At 41.4% G+C, this 18114-nt stretch overlaps 1 protein-coding gene across 4 annotated transcripts in view; it reads right to left on the bottom strand.

Annotated features, from left to right (window-relative positions):
- myripb (myosin VIIA and Rab interacting protein b) overlaps positions 1–18114 on the bottom strand; it is a 102472-nt gene that overhangs the window by 42875 nt on the left and 41483 nt on the right. For all 4 annotated transcript variants that reach the window (XM_007547854.2, XM_007547855.2, XM_016669352.1 and 1 more), the window contains exon 2: positions 17404–17625. In XM_007547854.2, coding sequence (XP_007547916.2) covers positions 17404–17625 — 222 coding nt within the window. The remainder of the gene's footprint in view (positions 1–17403; positions 17626–18114) is intronic.

The following is an 18114-nucleotide window of genomic DNA, read 5'->3' as shown; positions in this document are numbered from 1 at the left end:
CAAGCCTCATATAGAGAGAACCTCCTGATCAAAACATGAAAAGCCTGAAGCAAAAACCCTCCTGAGGCCAAAAAAACCTAGAAGCACTATCCTCTACACCTGTGTGCTTCATGTGAGGGGCATGAGAGAGTTGCATTATTCAGTCTGAATTACTCAGTAAGGAGCCATCAAAGAGGTGGGGAGTGGAAGAAACCATCTTCTCCCTATGCCTATGAGTAGCTTTGATTATTATCTGTGACCTCTTACTCGATCTGAAGCCAAGGTGACCTTCCGCAGGACTGAGACAGTTTGGCAAGATCCTTGTGTGTCTGTGAATGTTTGAACATGCACAATGTTATAATAATGTAGTCACTTGAACCAACTCAGTGCCATATTGTCAAGATTCAATATTTTCTTTAAGATAAGCCATAGAACAGAAATTATAATCCTGTAGCCTACAAGTTTTTAAATTACATTTCTTCTCAAGTTTCTCTCTCAACACAAGCAAGGGGAATATGACGATGCAGAAACCACATAGAATACATTTGAATCCCTTTGTATGGCTAAGTCCTTACTCATTTTGTACGTATTATATAATTGCTCCAACTACAAACACAAGTCTAAACAGAATAATCAAACTACCCACAGAGTCGGCTTGATTAATACTCACGATTGATGTATCTTTTAGTGAATGGAGACATGAACTGAATAATTAACGCTTGGAATAAAATTCTGGGAAGCTGGTTGGAATCATGAGTGCAGTAAAGATAAGACGATATGAGGCACTGTGCATCAAACAAAACCACTAAAAGGCAGTGGTCATAGCGAGAACATAAAAACTAATAAACTGCAATTAATTTGTCAACCCAAAGAGAATATTTCACTGCTATTTCAGAATGACTGAGCACATGTTTACAACAGCCTTTCTTGCTCCAGCAGAAATATGTGTATTTTTTTTAGCTCTGATCTCAGCAGTCTCTATAACAGGGTTTTTCCAGATTTAAGATGCAATAGCTGACGTTGCCACATGCTTTTCTTCCATATCTGCTCCACAAAGGACGGTTTGTTTACATGTCAAAATGCCGGCCTACGAGTTGTCGAGAGATTTTCCACAAAGCATCATTGGAACAAGGAACAAGGTGAATACCCTCCCTATAATAATCTAGACCCAGAGTGCCCATATCAAGTCCTCGAGATCTAGTATCATGCAATTTTTAGAGGCATCTCTGCTCCAGATCAAATGAATGTGTTGCTACCAGATCTCTGCAGAATTGATTAGGGAATTCAGATGTTTGACGTGGCTAAAGGTTGCAGGATGGCAGCTCTAGAGAACTGGACCGGAACTGAATTGATCTAGATGCTTTGCAAAATGTTGATGGTTCCATTTGCATCTAATTTTCCCACACAAAACTACCAACTTTTCACATGCCCTCTTTTTCTTTCGGTGTTAGAAAAAACAAAACAAAACAAAACAACAAGAATAGCTTTTGGACATCAAATGTAAATTGAAATTAATCAGAATTTTTCTGAGAAATAAAAGCATGAGTTTATATTTGGACAGGGCTTCTATCTCTTTCTTCGAATTTCCCCAATGAAGGACAATTAATGAAATTTTTATTCTATTTCTAGTCCATTCTTCTGCTTCTCTTGCCCTTGTCTCAAGATCTGTGCATCTGCAGATCTGCAACACAAGGTTTTTTCTTAAAAAAAACAACAACAAAAAACAAAAAACTATCTGCTAAAAGACAACTAAAAGACGTAGTTTATCTGGATGATGCACTTAGCGTCCCGAGATTGATGGCGCGGCGCGGCCCATAAGCTGTTGACTCAGCTTTAACATCAACAAGAGGGTGGGAGAGACGAGGAGGGCAGAGTCAGAGGATATCAAGCTCGCTGGAGGAAAAAAGCGTTTGCTGAAACCAATTTTCCCCAAGAACTGCATGTTCTAGAAAGTGTCGAAGTAAACAGAATCTGAGCGTGGAGACCGGAATCCTGCGGCTGTTTGGCGGTGTGAAAAATGATCTCGGCTGAGGAAGAGTGAGCAGATACAATCCCTCAGAGAGAAGAGCCAAGACCCAGGAACAAAGAGCGACAGAGAGAAGCAATGAGGAGAAAAGGAGGTTGTACGATCATTGTGAATTTATGAACTGACACATCAGAGAGTCACAAAAGAATGTACAAACACGGCATATTAATAAGAGTCAAATCAATGACTCAGATTTACAACCAAAGCTGGAAGTGCAATGAAGTAATTTGCAAATGCAAGGAAACACTGACACAAAAAAAATGTCATGTTGAAAAGGAATAGTTGGAGTAACGTTACCTACATTATTTATCCAATAAACCAATATGAATAGTGCATAACTGTGAAATGGAAGGAAAATGATAAATTTTCTTTTTCTTTGTTTTTTCTTTAAAGAAAATGAGTTTCTTTATGTCCTATTCTCCTGAGCCAGAAATCGGCATTTTATGCTGCAGTTGCTGCTGTAAGCCTTCTGGGTTTGCCTTGACTAGCTTCAGAAATGCAGAGACTAAATTATTGCCCAGTCACACTGGATATATCTCCAGTTTTCAAATCTTGCCACAGGTTTTCTCATTTGGGTTTAGGTCTGGACTTTGACTTCTTCATCCTAACACAAGTCGTGTGCTGCCTGCATTTATATTTCCTTTTCCTTCCGCTTTAGCCGTGTACTTTGTGTTGGTCCATCTCTCTAAGTCCTATTTAATGCACTGAAATTTGTGGTTGCGATATGACAAATCGCTTGGCAATTGTGTGAGAGACAATAAGCTGAAACGGGACTCATGGGCTGATCTGCATGCTAAGGCACGGCAAAGAATGAACTTGTTAGAGAAATCGCTTGTTTTTAAAGTCAACAACAGAAGGCTCTGGATGTTTTATGCCGCGCTTATTGAAACTATTTCAGCATATTTTATCATCTGCTGCTTTGGCAATTCTACTGAGGTACAGAAAAAGTTAGTCAGAAAGACAATCAGAGCTGCCAGTGAGCGACTTGGTCCAAGCGACTTGGGTTTGCTCTACCAAGTGGACAAAGACAGGCAAAAACATCAGATGTTACACTACGCACCCACCAGCTTCTGCATTCAAATTTCTGCCACCAAGACGTTGTTTGTGTCCCTTCCTTTATTTTATTTTATTTTTTTTTTAACCAAAGACAGATCCAGGTTTTCTTGTATCTCTCAAGAAATTAAAGCTTTAATTAAAGCTGGGTTACAGTAAGTGATGCAGCTGGCGTGATCAGACTCAATGAGTTATGTGATAGTGTGGGTAGGAAGAATGTTCCTTATGTTGTGTGTTTGTGTGTGTGTGTGTGTGTGTGTGTGTGTTATTTTTTTCCATGTCTTGTATTGCCACTGTACTGAAAATCCAATTGCCCCACAGGGGTAATAAAGTTTTCCACTACTACGACTAAAACGCAAAAAAGCTTCTGTGAGGAACTGTAAGCCACATCATCCTGACGGGAAATCACTCCTAGTCTTTCGTCTTTACATATTTCAGACGCAACACTCAGCCAGGATTTCTGTTAAACCCTAATTAAGCTTTATTTCTACTCATAAAGCTGCAGATAATCTGGAACACCATTCACTATCGAGCATGGCAAAATTAAAACTTCAAATTCTTGTTTTTATATATATACATAACTGGGAGAACAGTTTGCTGCTCCAGTGGCAAACACTTGATATCTCTTAAAGATTAGAAGAAATAAACCAAAGCTAACAAGACAAAAAAAAATTTGTTTGATAAACATTGTTTTGGTCCACTTGGACAACGTCTTTATTCATAGAAAACCGCAGCTTGATGAAGGCGTCCTGATATGACGTGTGTTTATGGCTTCATTGGTTCTCAGACTCTGATGTCATAAAAATAACCACGAGGGCAGACGGGGCCAAGGCGGGACAGACAGGCTTTGCTCTGTTTGTATATCTCAGAGTTTGTGTGAACTCAAGTGCCAAATGCGTTCACAGTGCCTCAGATGGTGTGTGTGTGTGCGTGTGCCCATTTTTTGCTTTGATATCTTCCCCATTGGCAGCTCTGGTATGAGTGGCTGCTTTGATCCAGTTTGAAACACACAGCATCACCAGAATTCCTCAGCTGCTGTTCTGAGCAAACAGCCCGAAAGGCACGGAGACGGAAAGTGAGGCGGCGGGATTCCCGTTGTTTTCCGGTCGTGGCGCTGCCTCCGGAACACCGGCTGCTTTTGGTTTCAGAGGAACAACTGTGTGTGCTGACTGCAACAAAGGATCCAAAGCACAGAGCTACTGAAGTCTGTCAGTAAATAAGCAAAATAACCATTTTGCTTATTTATTGTAGTCCTAATTAAGATCTTATTTATAGATTTAGGTCCGTAAACATAGCAAACAGTCTTCATCTGTATTCCTTTACGGATCTGGAATAGCATGCGCAGTCTTCTCTGGTAAGAAAAAAAAAATAGAAACCAGCGAGGTAGAAGAGATCAAAAGGAACTTTTTCTTAAGGTGCGGAAATCAGAAACAAACAAGGGGGGCAGAGTGCAGTTAGCTATGCAGCGTGGCAACAGTCCACGTCTCATTTTAAGGCGCTGAGAAATGAGAGCGGAAGAGCACTGAGACGGAGGCCTGGAGCGAAGCCATTGATATGCAGCGCTCTGCGGAGGAGCGTGGTACGTGCACAATATATGAAGTTGGATACTAACATTTACATATTCTGCTAATTGTTATTCATCTAAATTTGCTCCAGAGCGCAGAGTCCAGCTAGCTTCATGCATTAATGTCTCTCGTAATGAATGTGCTTCAAAGACGACGGGCTAATGCCGGAAAACTGTTTGTTAAAAGAAAATAAATGAAACCCGGATGGAGTTCTTTATCTTCTATGATGACGTCATTCACGCCTTCGCTCTTTTTCAGCAGTTCATCAGGACTTTTCAGAAAGTTTGTGCACATTATAGTGCTAATTCGCCCTTAGCTTGACATTTCAGCGAAAGGTTAAAGTATTTTATAACTTTCTTCTTAAGGCTCAGTTTTTAACTGTGTTTGTATTGGTATGCCATGAGTTGTGCTTGTGTAAAACACAGAGGGGGCAGATGGAAGCAGCTGAAAATCATTCAATGTGGCACAGTTAAGCTTTACTTAACATCCTGTGTTATTCTCTAGAGGCTTTAATTGCTCCACTTCGATAAAGATGTCAGCTGGAGTTTGTCCTGAGGTGACATGGTCTCTTCGCTGTTCTTCTGCTAGCTAAGACGTTGCACAGGCACAGATAAGTATACCAATTTACGTGAAGTGTTATTATAATGATTAATTTCGCTTTCCCTTATAGTTGAGGTTGATAATCTTGAACATTTTCTTATATTTAGCAATTTATTTGGCTCAAATGTGGTGTTCCGTTTATTTATTATAGGGTAGATGCATGAATTAGAAAGTTTTAGTTGCTGTTCCATACTTCTGTCATCGATACACGAATTTGCATTCAGGTTCATTTATAGCAGTACATGTTCTAATTAAGAAAATTACAAACTTTACAAACTATACATCAACTAAAAATATATATATATTTTAAATGCACTGTTGAGAAGCTTTTACGTGTTTTTAAGGAATACTTTGCGCCCCTAGAAAAGAAGTGAATTGGAATAGTCACACTTCCAAATTGCACGTGAGTGAATCACTGTGCAACAGTTACACAGCTACACAATATTTTCTATGTAGAAGGATTAAAGCCATGACAACAAAACGCCATGNATTGGTTCTCAGACTCTGATGTTGTCATAAAAATAACCACGAGGGCAGACGGGGCCAAGGCGGGACAGACAGGCTTTGCTCTGTTTGTATATCTCAGAGTTTGTGTGAACTCAAGTGCCAAATGCGTTCACAGTGCCTCAGATGGTGTGTGTGTGTGCGTGTGCCCATTTTTTGCTTTGATATCTTCCCCATTGGCAGCTCTGGTATGAGTGGCTGCTTTGATCCAGTTTGAAACACACAGCATCACCAGAATTCCTCAGCTGCTGTTCTGAGCAAACAGCCCGAAAGGCACGGAGACGGAAAGTGAGGCGGCGGGATTCCCGTTGTTTTCCGGTCGTGGCGCTGCCTCCGGAACACCGGCTGCTTTTGGTTTCAGAGGAACAACTGTGTGTGCTGACTGCAACAAAGGATCCAAAGCACAGAGCTACTGAAGTCTGTCAGTAAATAAGCAAAATAACCATTTTGCTTATTTATTGTAGTCCTAATTAAGATCTTATTTATAGATTTAGGTCCGTAAACATAGCAAACAGTCTTCATCTGTATTCCTTTACGGATCTGGAATAGCATGCGCAGTCTTCTCTGGTAAGAAAAAAAAAAAAGAAACCAGCGAGGTAGAAGAGATCAAAAGGAACTTTTTCTTAAGGTGCGGAAATCAGAAACAAACAAGGGGGGCAGAGTGCAGTTAGCTATGCAGCGTGGCAACAGTGCACGTCCCATTTTAAGGCGCTGAGAAATGAGAGCGGAGGAGCACTGAGACGGAGGCCTGGAGCGCTGCAAAGCCATTGATATGCAGCGCTCTGCGGAGGAGCGTGGTACGTGCACAATATATGAAGTTGGATACTAACATTTACATATTCTGCTAATTGTTATTCATCTAAATTTGCTCCAGAGCGCAGAGTCCAGCCAGCTTCATGCATTAATGTCTCTCGTAATGAATGTGCTTCAAAGACGACGGGCAAATGCCGGAAAACTGTTTGTTAAAAGAAAACAAATGAAACCCGGATGGAGTTCTTTATCTTCTATGATGACGTCATTCACGCCTTCGCTCTTTTTCAGCAGTTCATCAGGACTTTTCAGAAAGTTTGTGCACATTATAGTGCTAATTCGCCCTTAGCTTGACATTTCAGCGAAAGGTTAAAGTATTTTATAACTTTCTTCTTAAGGCTCAGTTTTTAACTGTGTTTGTATTGGTATGCCATGAGTTGTGCTTGTGTAAAACACAGAGGGGGCAGATGGAAGCAGCTGAAAATCATTCAATGTGGCACAGTTAAGCTTTACTTAACATCCTGTGTTATTCTCTAGAGGCTTTAATTGCTCCACTTCGATAAAGATGTCAGCTGGAGTTTGTCCTGAGGTGACATGGTCTCTTCGCTGTTCTTCTGCTAGCTAAGACGTTGCACAGGCACAGATAAGTATACCAATTTACGTGAAGTGTTATTATAATGATTAATTTTGCTTTCCCTTATAGCTGAGGTTGATAATCTTGAACATTTTCTTATATTTAGCAATTTATTTGGCTCAAATGTGGTGTTCCGTTTATTTATTATAGGGTACATGCATGAATTAGAAAGTTTTAGTTGCTGTTCCATACTTCTGTCATCGATACACGAATTTGCATTCAGGTTCATTTATAGCAGTACATGTTCTAATTAAGAAAATTACAAACTTTACAAACTATACATCAACTAAAAATATATATATATTTTAAATGCACTGTTGAGAAGCTTTTACGTGTTTTTAAGGAATACTTTGCGCCCCTAGAAAAGAAGTGAATTGGAATAGTCACACTTCCAAATTGCACGTGAGTGAATCACTGTGCAACAGTTACACAGCTACACAATATTTTCTATGTAGAAGGATTAAAGCCATGACAACAAAAGGCCACGCTTCACCTGAACTGCATGTTGCTCCAGCAGAACAAACATTACCCAGAAAGCAATCTCTAATCTATGTTTTAATCCTCTTTGTGGATATTTCTGGTGATTTATCGCATAAAAGAAAGTGGAAGCTTGTCTTCTTTGCAGGCTTGCGCTGACAGATAATGAGCACATTTGCTGATTCCAGCCATAAATTAATGTTTTATTCATGCTTTGTCATTACTTACTTATTCGCTAGCAGCTCCTGCGACGCTCACTGTGTCATCTTTGTCTAACCTAATAAGACAAAAAGTATATCTCTCGCACACGTGTGACGTTTCATGTGTCCAGCTTCGATGAAGCCCAAAGATTAAACTTTAAAAGCGACGTGTGAACTTGTGACTCGATGACCTTCATCTGGGAGTCATCTTCATATTAAAATCGTAACTAAAAATAACACGGTGAGACGCGCAGCTAGGTGTGTGTTGTTCACACTTATGTGAGATTATGACTTTTTACAGTACATGTATCAGTGACGTGCGGTGAGGTTCGTTGCTGGTGAGGCACTGACTTACGACTTATAGACACCATGCATGTCATTGGACGTACGGAAATTTCGTGCAGGCACACAACGCTGGGGGGAAAAAATACTAATCATTTACATGTCATCCATAGTCGCGTTAACTCAGCGAAACTTAGAAATGTAGGTATTAATTTCGTGCTATGAACAAAGGGAAAGAGGTATTCGCCACGCTACACGAAGACTCGTTGCCATAGCAACTGACAACAATGCCACTTCATGATATAGGATTTGACACCAAAAAAAAAAAAAAAAAACATTCAAGAATTTTGCACATAAAACAAAACATTCAATATGTTGTTGTAGTACGTTTTAGGCTTAATGTTTTATTAATAAATAAGTGCTGTGGTAGATTAGCTACTGCTTCTACTTTATTTAGAATTATTTAGACATAACAAACTGTAGCCCACAAAATGCACATTTCATTAAAAAAGCTAAACAAAAACATCTTATTGCTGCCTTACCTTTACTTATCAATGAAATCCATGCACTCCTAATTCTGCACAAAAATATCCGTTCGTCCAAAGCCAAGTCTATCCTCGCATGTCTTTTCTACTCCTTTTAAGAATACTCAAACTGTCTCGAAGCAAAACTTTCAGTCCGGTGTTGTTCTTCCATTAGTTATTATCTCCTGCTTCAATTGAAAATCCACTTTAGAAAACTGTTTAACTGTAGAAATGTAGTCTTTCAAGTTGACGTCGGATGAGAGGAGAAAACAAATATATCGCTGTACTTTACTTATTTACTGTATGGCTAGCTCCATGGCTAGCTCACTGTGTCTTACTCTGCAGTTGTGGAGTCACAAAATCTGGGATCATGAGCGCCCCCTGCCATGAGGCAAGAGAACTGCCTGCGTCACCTCGAGTCTGTTCTATGCCGTTTCTGATCGCTCCTCCGCACACAAAACACTATACACACACAGTCGGCGACAAAAAACACTGTACATTATATACATAAGCTAAATTATGGAAAATCAGTCCATATATTAAATGTTTTTTAGCCATTTTATTGCCGGCGGACAGACAGGACGATCTTGCTCCCATAGAACGGCAGCCAGTGCAGTTAGCGAGTGGTTGCGCAATCCCAGGTGAGGCTCAGCTCACTGCTGCCTCACAGGCTTCACTTCTGAGCATTTGAATGGGAAAATGCGAAAATCCAGCGTGTCAATTTTCAATTCCTGGAATGAATAATACTACTAAATCTATTTACCGTTCCAAACTTTTCCCTTAGTCCATGTATTAACATCAAATAATAAATTATATATCGCCACCCGCTGTAGCAGTATAAATGCTGTTTTTAATGGAAGCAATGAGATCATGTAGATTTTTACAGAAAGTATTTGTGTCTGCAACACAGTGAAACACTGCATCAAGTCTTTCCTTTGATAGAAACTTTTTAAGCCACTTTGATGAATTAATTGAGCTTGATAACTAGGACCAATGAGAACTGTGATTGTACTGAAATAATTGTCTTTGTAAAGTGCCTTGAGGCGGCATTTGTTGTGATTTAGTGTTTTGTGATTAAACTGAAATCAATTGCAATCTCTTTTTTTATATGTACAAAAGTTGTAATTTGATTTAACATTTGTAACTTACAGACACTGGTCCCTTAAAAGTGGTAGCAGAAAGCAAGGTATTTGCAAGGCGACTCCTGTCTTTGGGCTCACTAAGTGTTAAAGATTTTTGCTGTTTGCTGATGAGTTTACACACTAGAGAAAGCGTGGATGGATTTAATTACTTGCTGTTCAGGAGAAAACAGGCAGATTTTCATGAATGGCTTATTGATTGGCGCGTCACAACTCAAACTTTCAGAAATTAAAATCAATTCCAGAGGTAAAGTTAACATCTAATCCTAAATTAAAACCCTGGCGTGAGAAGACTACGACTTCATCTAAAGAGCAAAAAGGCAAAAAAAAAAAAAAAAAAAAAAAACGTCAGGAAAAAGGCAAAAAAACCAAAAAACGTCAGGATGTGGGTCCAATCATCCCTCGTGGTGTTTTTGTCCATAAATATAATTTATTTACATAATTGTCTGTGATTACTTCCTGAATCTTCTAAAAGAAATTGCCACATCTACACCTGATTTACACATTATAAACAGAAATGAGAGCTCAATCGAACTGGGCGGTGGTGGCTACAAAGTAGCATTAATGAAGGCGTCTGTGCTCTTGGTGGCAGCCGCCGGTGGCTTCTGTTTCCGATCCAATCAACCCGTTCCAGCAAACAAAAAGGGCTTCGGATTCTCTCCTGACAACTTACTGCGTAAACCAATTTCAGAAATCATAAAATTTTCAATCAACTCTGTGCTTCAGGATTGCAGAAGAAGTCCCAAAAGTCACCAGCAAAACCTCCAAGCGTATAATGCTCAGCCGGTTTCCTTCATGAAAAAAAAAAGAAAAATAAAAAAACACAGAAACTGCTGCACCTACACACACCGCAGCACCGCACAGCAGGAGCACAAGCAGCATCACAGCAGCACCTGTGTTGCCTCCTTCCAGCGGCGGGGGCTCCACCCTGAAACCGAAGCGGTGCTCAGATGAGAGGTGCAACTGATTCAGTCACACCGACCCACAGGCTCACACTCCGAGGAGACCCGGATCTGGATCCCAACAAAGACTGTAGTAACTCGGAGCTGAATCTGCAAAACACGAGACTTGTGAAAACACTGAAATGTCACGCGCGCGCTTAGAAGGAAGTCTGTGTGTTGCGTTTTGTTCGCTCGTAAGCATTCCCTGCAGTTTTTGATTTTTCACCTGCGAGAACAAAAATAAAAGTCTGTCATGAAGCACAAATTGGAAATGCACGTCGGGGGGCCTGGCGGGGGGACTGACAAAAACGAGTTCTCTTGAGGGGCGTCAGACTGAAGGTGGAGAGGGAATTTTAACAAAGCGTACTCTACCAAAATATTTTTTGTTTTTGTTTGGTTTTGCATTATTAAATGATTTCTAATTAATTAACATTACGTTGAGCCCCGCTGGCGGGAGCAAGGGGTTGAGTTAGTGAAATCTGCATTAATAATACCAGTGGAGTACAAGATGGCTTAGTTTGCTTTTGTTGCCTAATTCAACATACGGAGGGATATGACTGTCTAAAATGAAGGCAGAAAAAACAATCACCAAAAATTAGAGAGAAACAAAGAAGAAAAAATATCAGCCTTTCACAGAAGCTTGAAATTGGTCAAATTAAACAGAGGAGGTTCATTTTTCAACTTTAAGCCAATAACTGACAACATGGGTGTGGCAAACTTTAGTTATTATAAGAGCTATCATCGGGGAATGTCTGTCAAATGTATTGTTTTATGAAAACCATTAGGTATTCATCTTCTTTTCTGTGACGGCATAATGATGGCAATTAAGACATTCCAGGAAAACAAAAACTAAATCTTTGTCTCTTATATCATGGGAAAGTTGTGCAGGGTAGATATTGATGTTTAGTTGCTAAAGGCCACCAAGATGACTCCTACATAGGAGCCAGGATTTCTGGCTCTGCTCCTGATGTTGCCTCACTCAGTGGATGAAATCGATGTGTGCACCTGGTGAGATTCTCCATGTGCACATCGGCTGTCGCTCCCGGCTGTGTATCCAGTGCAACTAACAGCCAGGAGTTATGGGTGACTGGTGGCCCCCATGTCAGCTGGGTTGAACATGACACACGACCGTGAAGGGAGGAATGAAGTGGAGGAGGAGGAGGAGGGAGAGGAAGATGATTAGTGGCTCTCCTTCCTGTGCCTTGAGCTGGCCAAGATGAAGGCTTTGCATTTCGGTACAGCTGCTCTTTTCGATATGAAGAAAAGCTTCCGGCAAGAACTCTGTGGGGTTCAGACACTAATTTACGTCAGATTTTTGATTTTAACTGGGAAACTTTTTTTTTTTTTTTTTTTCACTAATTTACGTCAGATTTTTGATTTTAACTGGGAAACTTTTTTTTTTTTTGCTGTTGCTGCACGTGACTGTGAATGCGCGCATCTATTTGCCTCGGCACAATACTTCAAATGAAATGGACGAAATAATCAATTCTCCAGCTTAGCTTGCAGCTTGATTTGCTTTTTTTTTATTGTTAGAAAATAAAAGGCAGACACAACAAGCGAGCCACACGTTCCGTTGTCACTGCTGCCGCCAAAATGACAAAAGCACAGACCAGACAAGCTGTTAAGACACACGCCGGCTGAGACGTGCGGATGTCTTATTAAAATCCGGAGCTCTGCACATATAGTTCATCTGGAGGCTGGCGCTGCAGGGCTCGGCCTCAGGTGTCAGAGACCAGTCTTGTTCACCCACACTGATAAAAATACATCTGCACGGAGGACAGAAAATGATCACACAGTGACTCGCTTCCTCTGCACGCTCGAGGTTCTCCAGCGACAGAAGCGAGACAGCTGATTGCACTTACAGCGATCGTGTCTCCAGAAACACACTGCCATTTTTTCTAATATAGATTCGTTTTATTTGGAGGTTTCAATGTTTTAGCCCGGCAAGGCTAAGACGGACAAAACGGATCGCCTAAATTTGGAATCTAAAAAGCATAGCTAGTAATATTTCACAGGAATTGTGGAAAAAAAATAAAAACAATAATATGTGCAACACAGACAGGTCATTAAACATTAAGCAACACGAGGGAATTTCCTTGAAAACACATATCAATTACTGTGAGTCGTACTGAAAACTAATATTCTACTTAACAGAAATGAGGTCTTAATGGATAGCTCAGTGCAATTATCTTAGCTTTTTACTGCTTGCAATCTCAGGAATGTTTGAAGCACCAACAAAGAACCTTTAATGCTATAAGTCATCAATTAAAGCAATATCCCCAGCAACACCTATATTGAAAATGATCAAACAACTCATTAGTCAACTGCCTGTTGAAATGATTCCCACGATGCAGAAAACCCCCCCCCAACAAGATAGTAAACTGACTTTAGCAGCAGAGTGCATGCAAGCTGGAATAAAAGTGTTATTCCCTTATTTTGTATTACTTCCTCATTTATAACACGTTGCATGTTAGCCTGTCTAAAAAGCTGTTCAGGTTTGTCCAAACAAGTAGCAATGAAGCAAGTTTAGTAAAATAGTAATTTTGTCAAGTGTACATATCAATAGTGATGACAGCTATGGCTCCTCTGAGTGGTACGGCATGGTGCAGCACCAGTGGTGCCTAACCGCTCAGTGGGAAATAAGGCATTAGTGTGTGTACACTGGGATGAAGAGTGTTAAATTTAAAGTGTGTGACAGCATTAGAAAGAATGTTCAATGCCATATATAGTTTGTGACGTAATAATGACAAAAATAAGTCTAATTTCCCTGGCATGCCAGCCATTTAAATGAATAAGGAAGACTTGTGGGGAATTTTGCTGATGACACAAAGTGTCCACTCTCTGTGGATGTGCTGATACTTTTGCTTTCTTTTCCATGAAACTCATTCTGCAATCCAATTATTCCACTTAAAGTTCAGAGTAAATACAGATTTATTACTGTCCCCTGAGGCGGGCTGGTCTGTGTTGTGATATTTCAGTTAGTCGTGAGTCATAGTGAGCATGTGTAGATGACAAAAAAAAAAAAATTCAGAAAGAGGCTATTTAGTAAAATTACATTTGGCTCACTTCTAAAACTCACCACGCTACAGATTGTTTTAAAAAATACCAAAATAATCTGTGGCAGCGGCCAACCTTGTATCGGTATGTACCATAAAACGCACCTCAGTTCAGATCAAGTTTTGTTCCTTAGCATTTTGTTAAGAGATTCTTTGAGTCAAAAAGTAGGTTAAAGCCTAAATCTCATGTGGTGGAATCTATTTAAAAGGTTCGACAACGAATGAGCGTCACACGCACACGGGCTTTGCGTTGGCAGTTTATGAGATCCGCATCAAGTTAAGTAACTACTTGGCAACAACAACTCCCGACCAGATTTGAGAGTGCTCCCTCAGCTGGTGTCTTAAAACCTCCGGCCAATCAGCAGCTTGGCATTGTGAAGCAGGCTGGCCTGTTGCAAAGGTGCAAATTACATGTGGAATCTGTTTGTCTGTGTTTTCAAAACTATAATATAAAACACAATGGACTGCATACATTGTTATTGTTCCCATTATTATTAATAAAGTTAACTTTTCTTCCTCTAGTGGCAAGAATAACGTACATTTTACTGTGAGATTTGCGATTGTGCACGTATGTCATGTACACACGCCGATTCGTAAAGCCCCTCTGTGTTTTGCATGTGCTTGTGTACATGTGTGGCATGCCGTCGGCCTCCGGCAGACGCCCTAATCTCCTTGCAGTCATGCTTTAGGAAAAGATTATGAAAATGGTGCGAGCAGTTTGTCACTTTAGTTTATTGCTACTTCTGTGCACACAAACACATGCGCGCCGTTTATAGGCGGGTGGGTACACTGTTCTGCAGCCGGAGGACTCTATAAAGCCGTGAGCAGTCCATTTCTGCAGATTAAGCACAGAGGGTTGCTGTAGCTTGAATGCAAATGTGGACAGAGTGCAGGTAAAGGAAGGACGCAAAGAGGATTAACTCATTAAATAAAGCAAACTTTAACAAGAAAAAAAAAGAGAGAGAGAGAGAAGTAAGTCCTTGCTGATATCATTTTTACTCCTGGATAATTGGAATTGGTCATTTCCTCCTTTGCCACTTCTCTTTTTTATCCTCTTTCCCTCCCTCTCACTTCATCCTTTGACCTTCCTTTTACATTTTCTTTCCTTTTCCCCTTTAGGATTTTGCTCACTGCGTTGGGTGAGGAGTCAAGATAAGGAAAGAAAACAGCTCCTCACTTCTAGCTAGAAATGTTTTGACTCCTATGATGAAGCCAGAGGAGCGGGTCCTGTGTGTGTTTGTGTGGACCGAGGCTTCAGGACACCATTAATTCAAGCAGACTCCAGTCTCCTTCTGGTTCTGGAGGGAAATCTCTCTTTAGCGCAGGCCTGCGTCCGGCTCTTCTGACACCATCTGCGTCAGCGCCGAGCGGTCCACCGGTTTCAATCTTACAATCAAAAACATCAAAAAAAAAAAAAAAGAATAGATGCCGGGTTCCTCTCGTAATGCAATTGTTTAGCACTAAAAAAAAAAAAAAGAATAGATGCCGGGTTCCTCTCGTAATGCAATTGTTTAGCACTTGATTAATGCACATTGCAGATCATCTCTCTGCTCGCAGGCATGTGTGCATCCATCCATGTGCAGGTGGGTGACTGTAGCTTCTGAGCGAGTCCATGTGTGCCATGATTACAAATCTGCTTTTCCCTCGACGGTTCGCAGTGGCGAGCAGCACGGCCGTGCCTCTGCGAGCGCTGAAGGACAGCCGGTGCAGGCGAGTGACACCATTTGGTGAGTTATGAATTTGCACATTGAAATTCCAGAGAAAGGCCCGAAAAGATCCCCCCTTCCCCCAAAAGAAAAGCCAAAGAAATACAGACGAGTACAACGTACTTATCTGAAGTAATTCAGATAAGCCTCACATTTACCGTAGATATGTTCCTGTCGACATCACCCACGAACGCAAATTACTTTTTCAATATTGCATTTTCAGCATGATGACTGCGCTCGTCCTCGCCGTAGAGCAGCTACAGTCTATTTAGCGTCGGATCGATGTCTTTTCCTTTGCAATCATTGACTCGAACGCTAACAAACCGTGATTTCCAAAACAATCCTTTCCAGAGCTCGTTTAGCCTCGATCGACCTACAAAATCGCCGTCCCGAAATGACGAGACTCCAACTCAGAGAGGCCGATTCAGGCTGAAAATCAGATGTAAGCCGGTTTAATGGACTTATAAAACGAGCCGTGTTTTAAAGCGGACAGCAATGCTGTGACACACAGGGCCCATCTGCGTCTACGTCCGAACCTATAACGAGAAGATTGCGAAGCCCCCGGGCAAAAAGAGAGAGAGATAGACACATGGAGAAAGAGAGAGCGAGGGCGGAGATGATCGATGCAAGCTTTGCCACCTTTTTTTTTTGTTTTTGTCTTTTGGCATGATTCCTTTCCCTTTGCATTCCTCCCTGGCTCTTGGCTTCATTTTCCCTGCCATGTGTCAAATAGCAAAACCAAGGGCAGCTGTTCTAACTCATCATGCCGAGCAGCAGAAATCAATGAAAACCTGAAAGAGATGGAGGACTGAGGGGAGATGGTGAGCCTAAACATTTCATAACTGTGTTGGACGCTGTCGTCCCCCAAACCTCAGGTTGCACTGGCATTTACATATCATTGGGAATATCAAAATGCATTATATATTTCACTCTAAGTGTCACTACAAACGCAGACGATGAGTTTTGTGGATTTGAGACGGAGGAAACTGGTGGAGTCAAATTCCAACTATAATACAAATCTCTTATAATCCAACTCTCCACTGCGTTTTTTTTTTTTTTTTTTTAACAAATCAATCAAAAAACAAGTAGGCAGCATTCCCAACACCCCAAACGTTCCTGTACAGAAAGTTTAATATTCATCCATTGTTGAGTTGGAGCACCAGAACGACTCCCAAGGCTTTTGGATGGTCATGCATGAACAAACAGGATAAACAGATACGAACACACACACACACGGCTCATTTGAATAAACAACCAGCAGCAGCACATTCCCCTGTCTGTTTCGCTTCTCTGAATGTTTTCCTCAAATTCGTTTGCGCCCCCCTCTCTCTCTCTCTCTCTCTGGAAAACCTCGATTTTCAAAGATCTTCAACAGAAAGTCGATTTGACGACTGCCAGAATAAATAAAGCCAAGGAGAGAAAAAGAATAAATACATCAATGAAGTTGTGTCGAAAAAAATAATACAAAACAACAGAAGATGACATTTAGCTTTGGAGCTGCTCAAATTTCATCTAACCCCTCTCTCCACCTTTCATCCTCTGGTTTTCCGACAATTCTAGTCCCTTTTCTGTTTCGATTGCCCTCGACAACCTTGTTTTCTTTTGACCTTTGCATCACAAGGAACATTAAAATGTGAGCTAGATGTCACTTTTTGAAAACGATGAAGTGAACCAAAGCCCAAAGATGTTGCAAAACCTTAAAAGACTCGTTTACGCCAGCCCGGCTTTCCCGCTCATTCATTCACTTTTCCTCTCACATCTGTGTGTCTTTCAGCCTTCTTCCCACCTCAATCAAAAGCAACCTTAATAATTCCAGCTTATCTTCACACTAACAATTTTCCTCCGGCGTCCTCTGGTTGGAACGTCCCAGCTTCCCTCCCATGTGTTATCTCGCTTCATTCCTCCAGTCACCACTGTGTGCGTGCGTGAGCGTGCGTGTGTGTGCGCGCGCGTGAGCAAACACTAACCTGCCCTTCTGGCACGCCGAGCAAAGCCAGGCTCGCTCCCTCTTGCTGTAGGTGCAGCAGGTCTTGCACACGTTGTACTGGCAATCCAGGCACTGGCGCTTGGGGTTGAACAGGAAGGTGAAGGGCGCGCAGCAGCGGATGCAGCAGTGCTCGTTGAAACGATGCTGCTTGGAGAGGATGGAGCATCTGCTGCCTTCCTCCGTGAGCTCCTGCTTCATCTCACTGGAGAGAGAGAGGAAAAGAGAGAGAGAGAGGGAGAGAGAGAGAGAGAGAGAAAAGGCAGGGAGGGGGAGAGAAAGTGAGAGGCTGGTGAGCGTCTGGTTGAGCGGTAGGGAGTGAAAGCGGCACAGTAAGTAGGCAACAAAGAATAATTAGAAAAGCTGCAGCGGATTAAAAATTCAAAGGGGTGCAGGGCATTGAAACAAAGCAGGAGAGAGCAGAAAGGGTCATTTCCATCCACTCCCAACTGCGTGCCCGTCTCTCCGTCCCTTACACCGATTCAGTGGAATTAACATGATGGCTGACATTTCAATTTGGAAAAGACCTGACATGCCTTGCTTTCCCTGCATCCGTCTAAATTACAGCTGAAGAGGGCATGCCACGCACATCTGCTTCCTCCAAAACGTTTTTGTTATCCATTAATTAAGACATTGTGACAGTGAACTGGCATAAATAGCAACCTAGTTTGGGAGACGACGCCTAAAGCTAGGA

This window comes from Poecilia formosa, unplaced genomic scaffold, assembly GCF_000485575.1.
Source record: "Poecilia formosa unplaced genomic scaffold, Poecilia_formosa-5.1.2 Scaffold22, whole genome shotgun sequence".
Taxonomy (NCBI): Eukaryota; Metazoa; Chordata; class Actinopteri; order Cyprinodontiformes; family Poeciliidae; genus Poecilia; species Poecilia formosa.
This window is presented reverse-complemented; position numbering and strand designations above follow the sequence as displayed.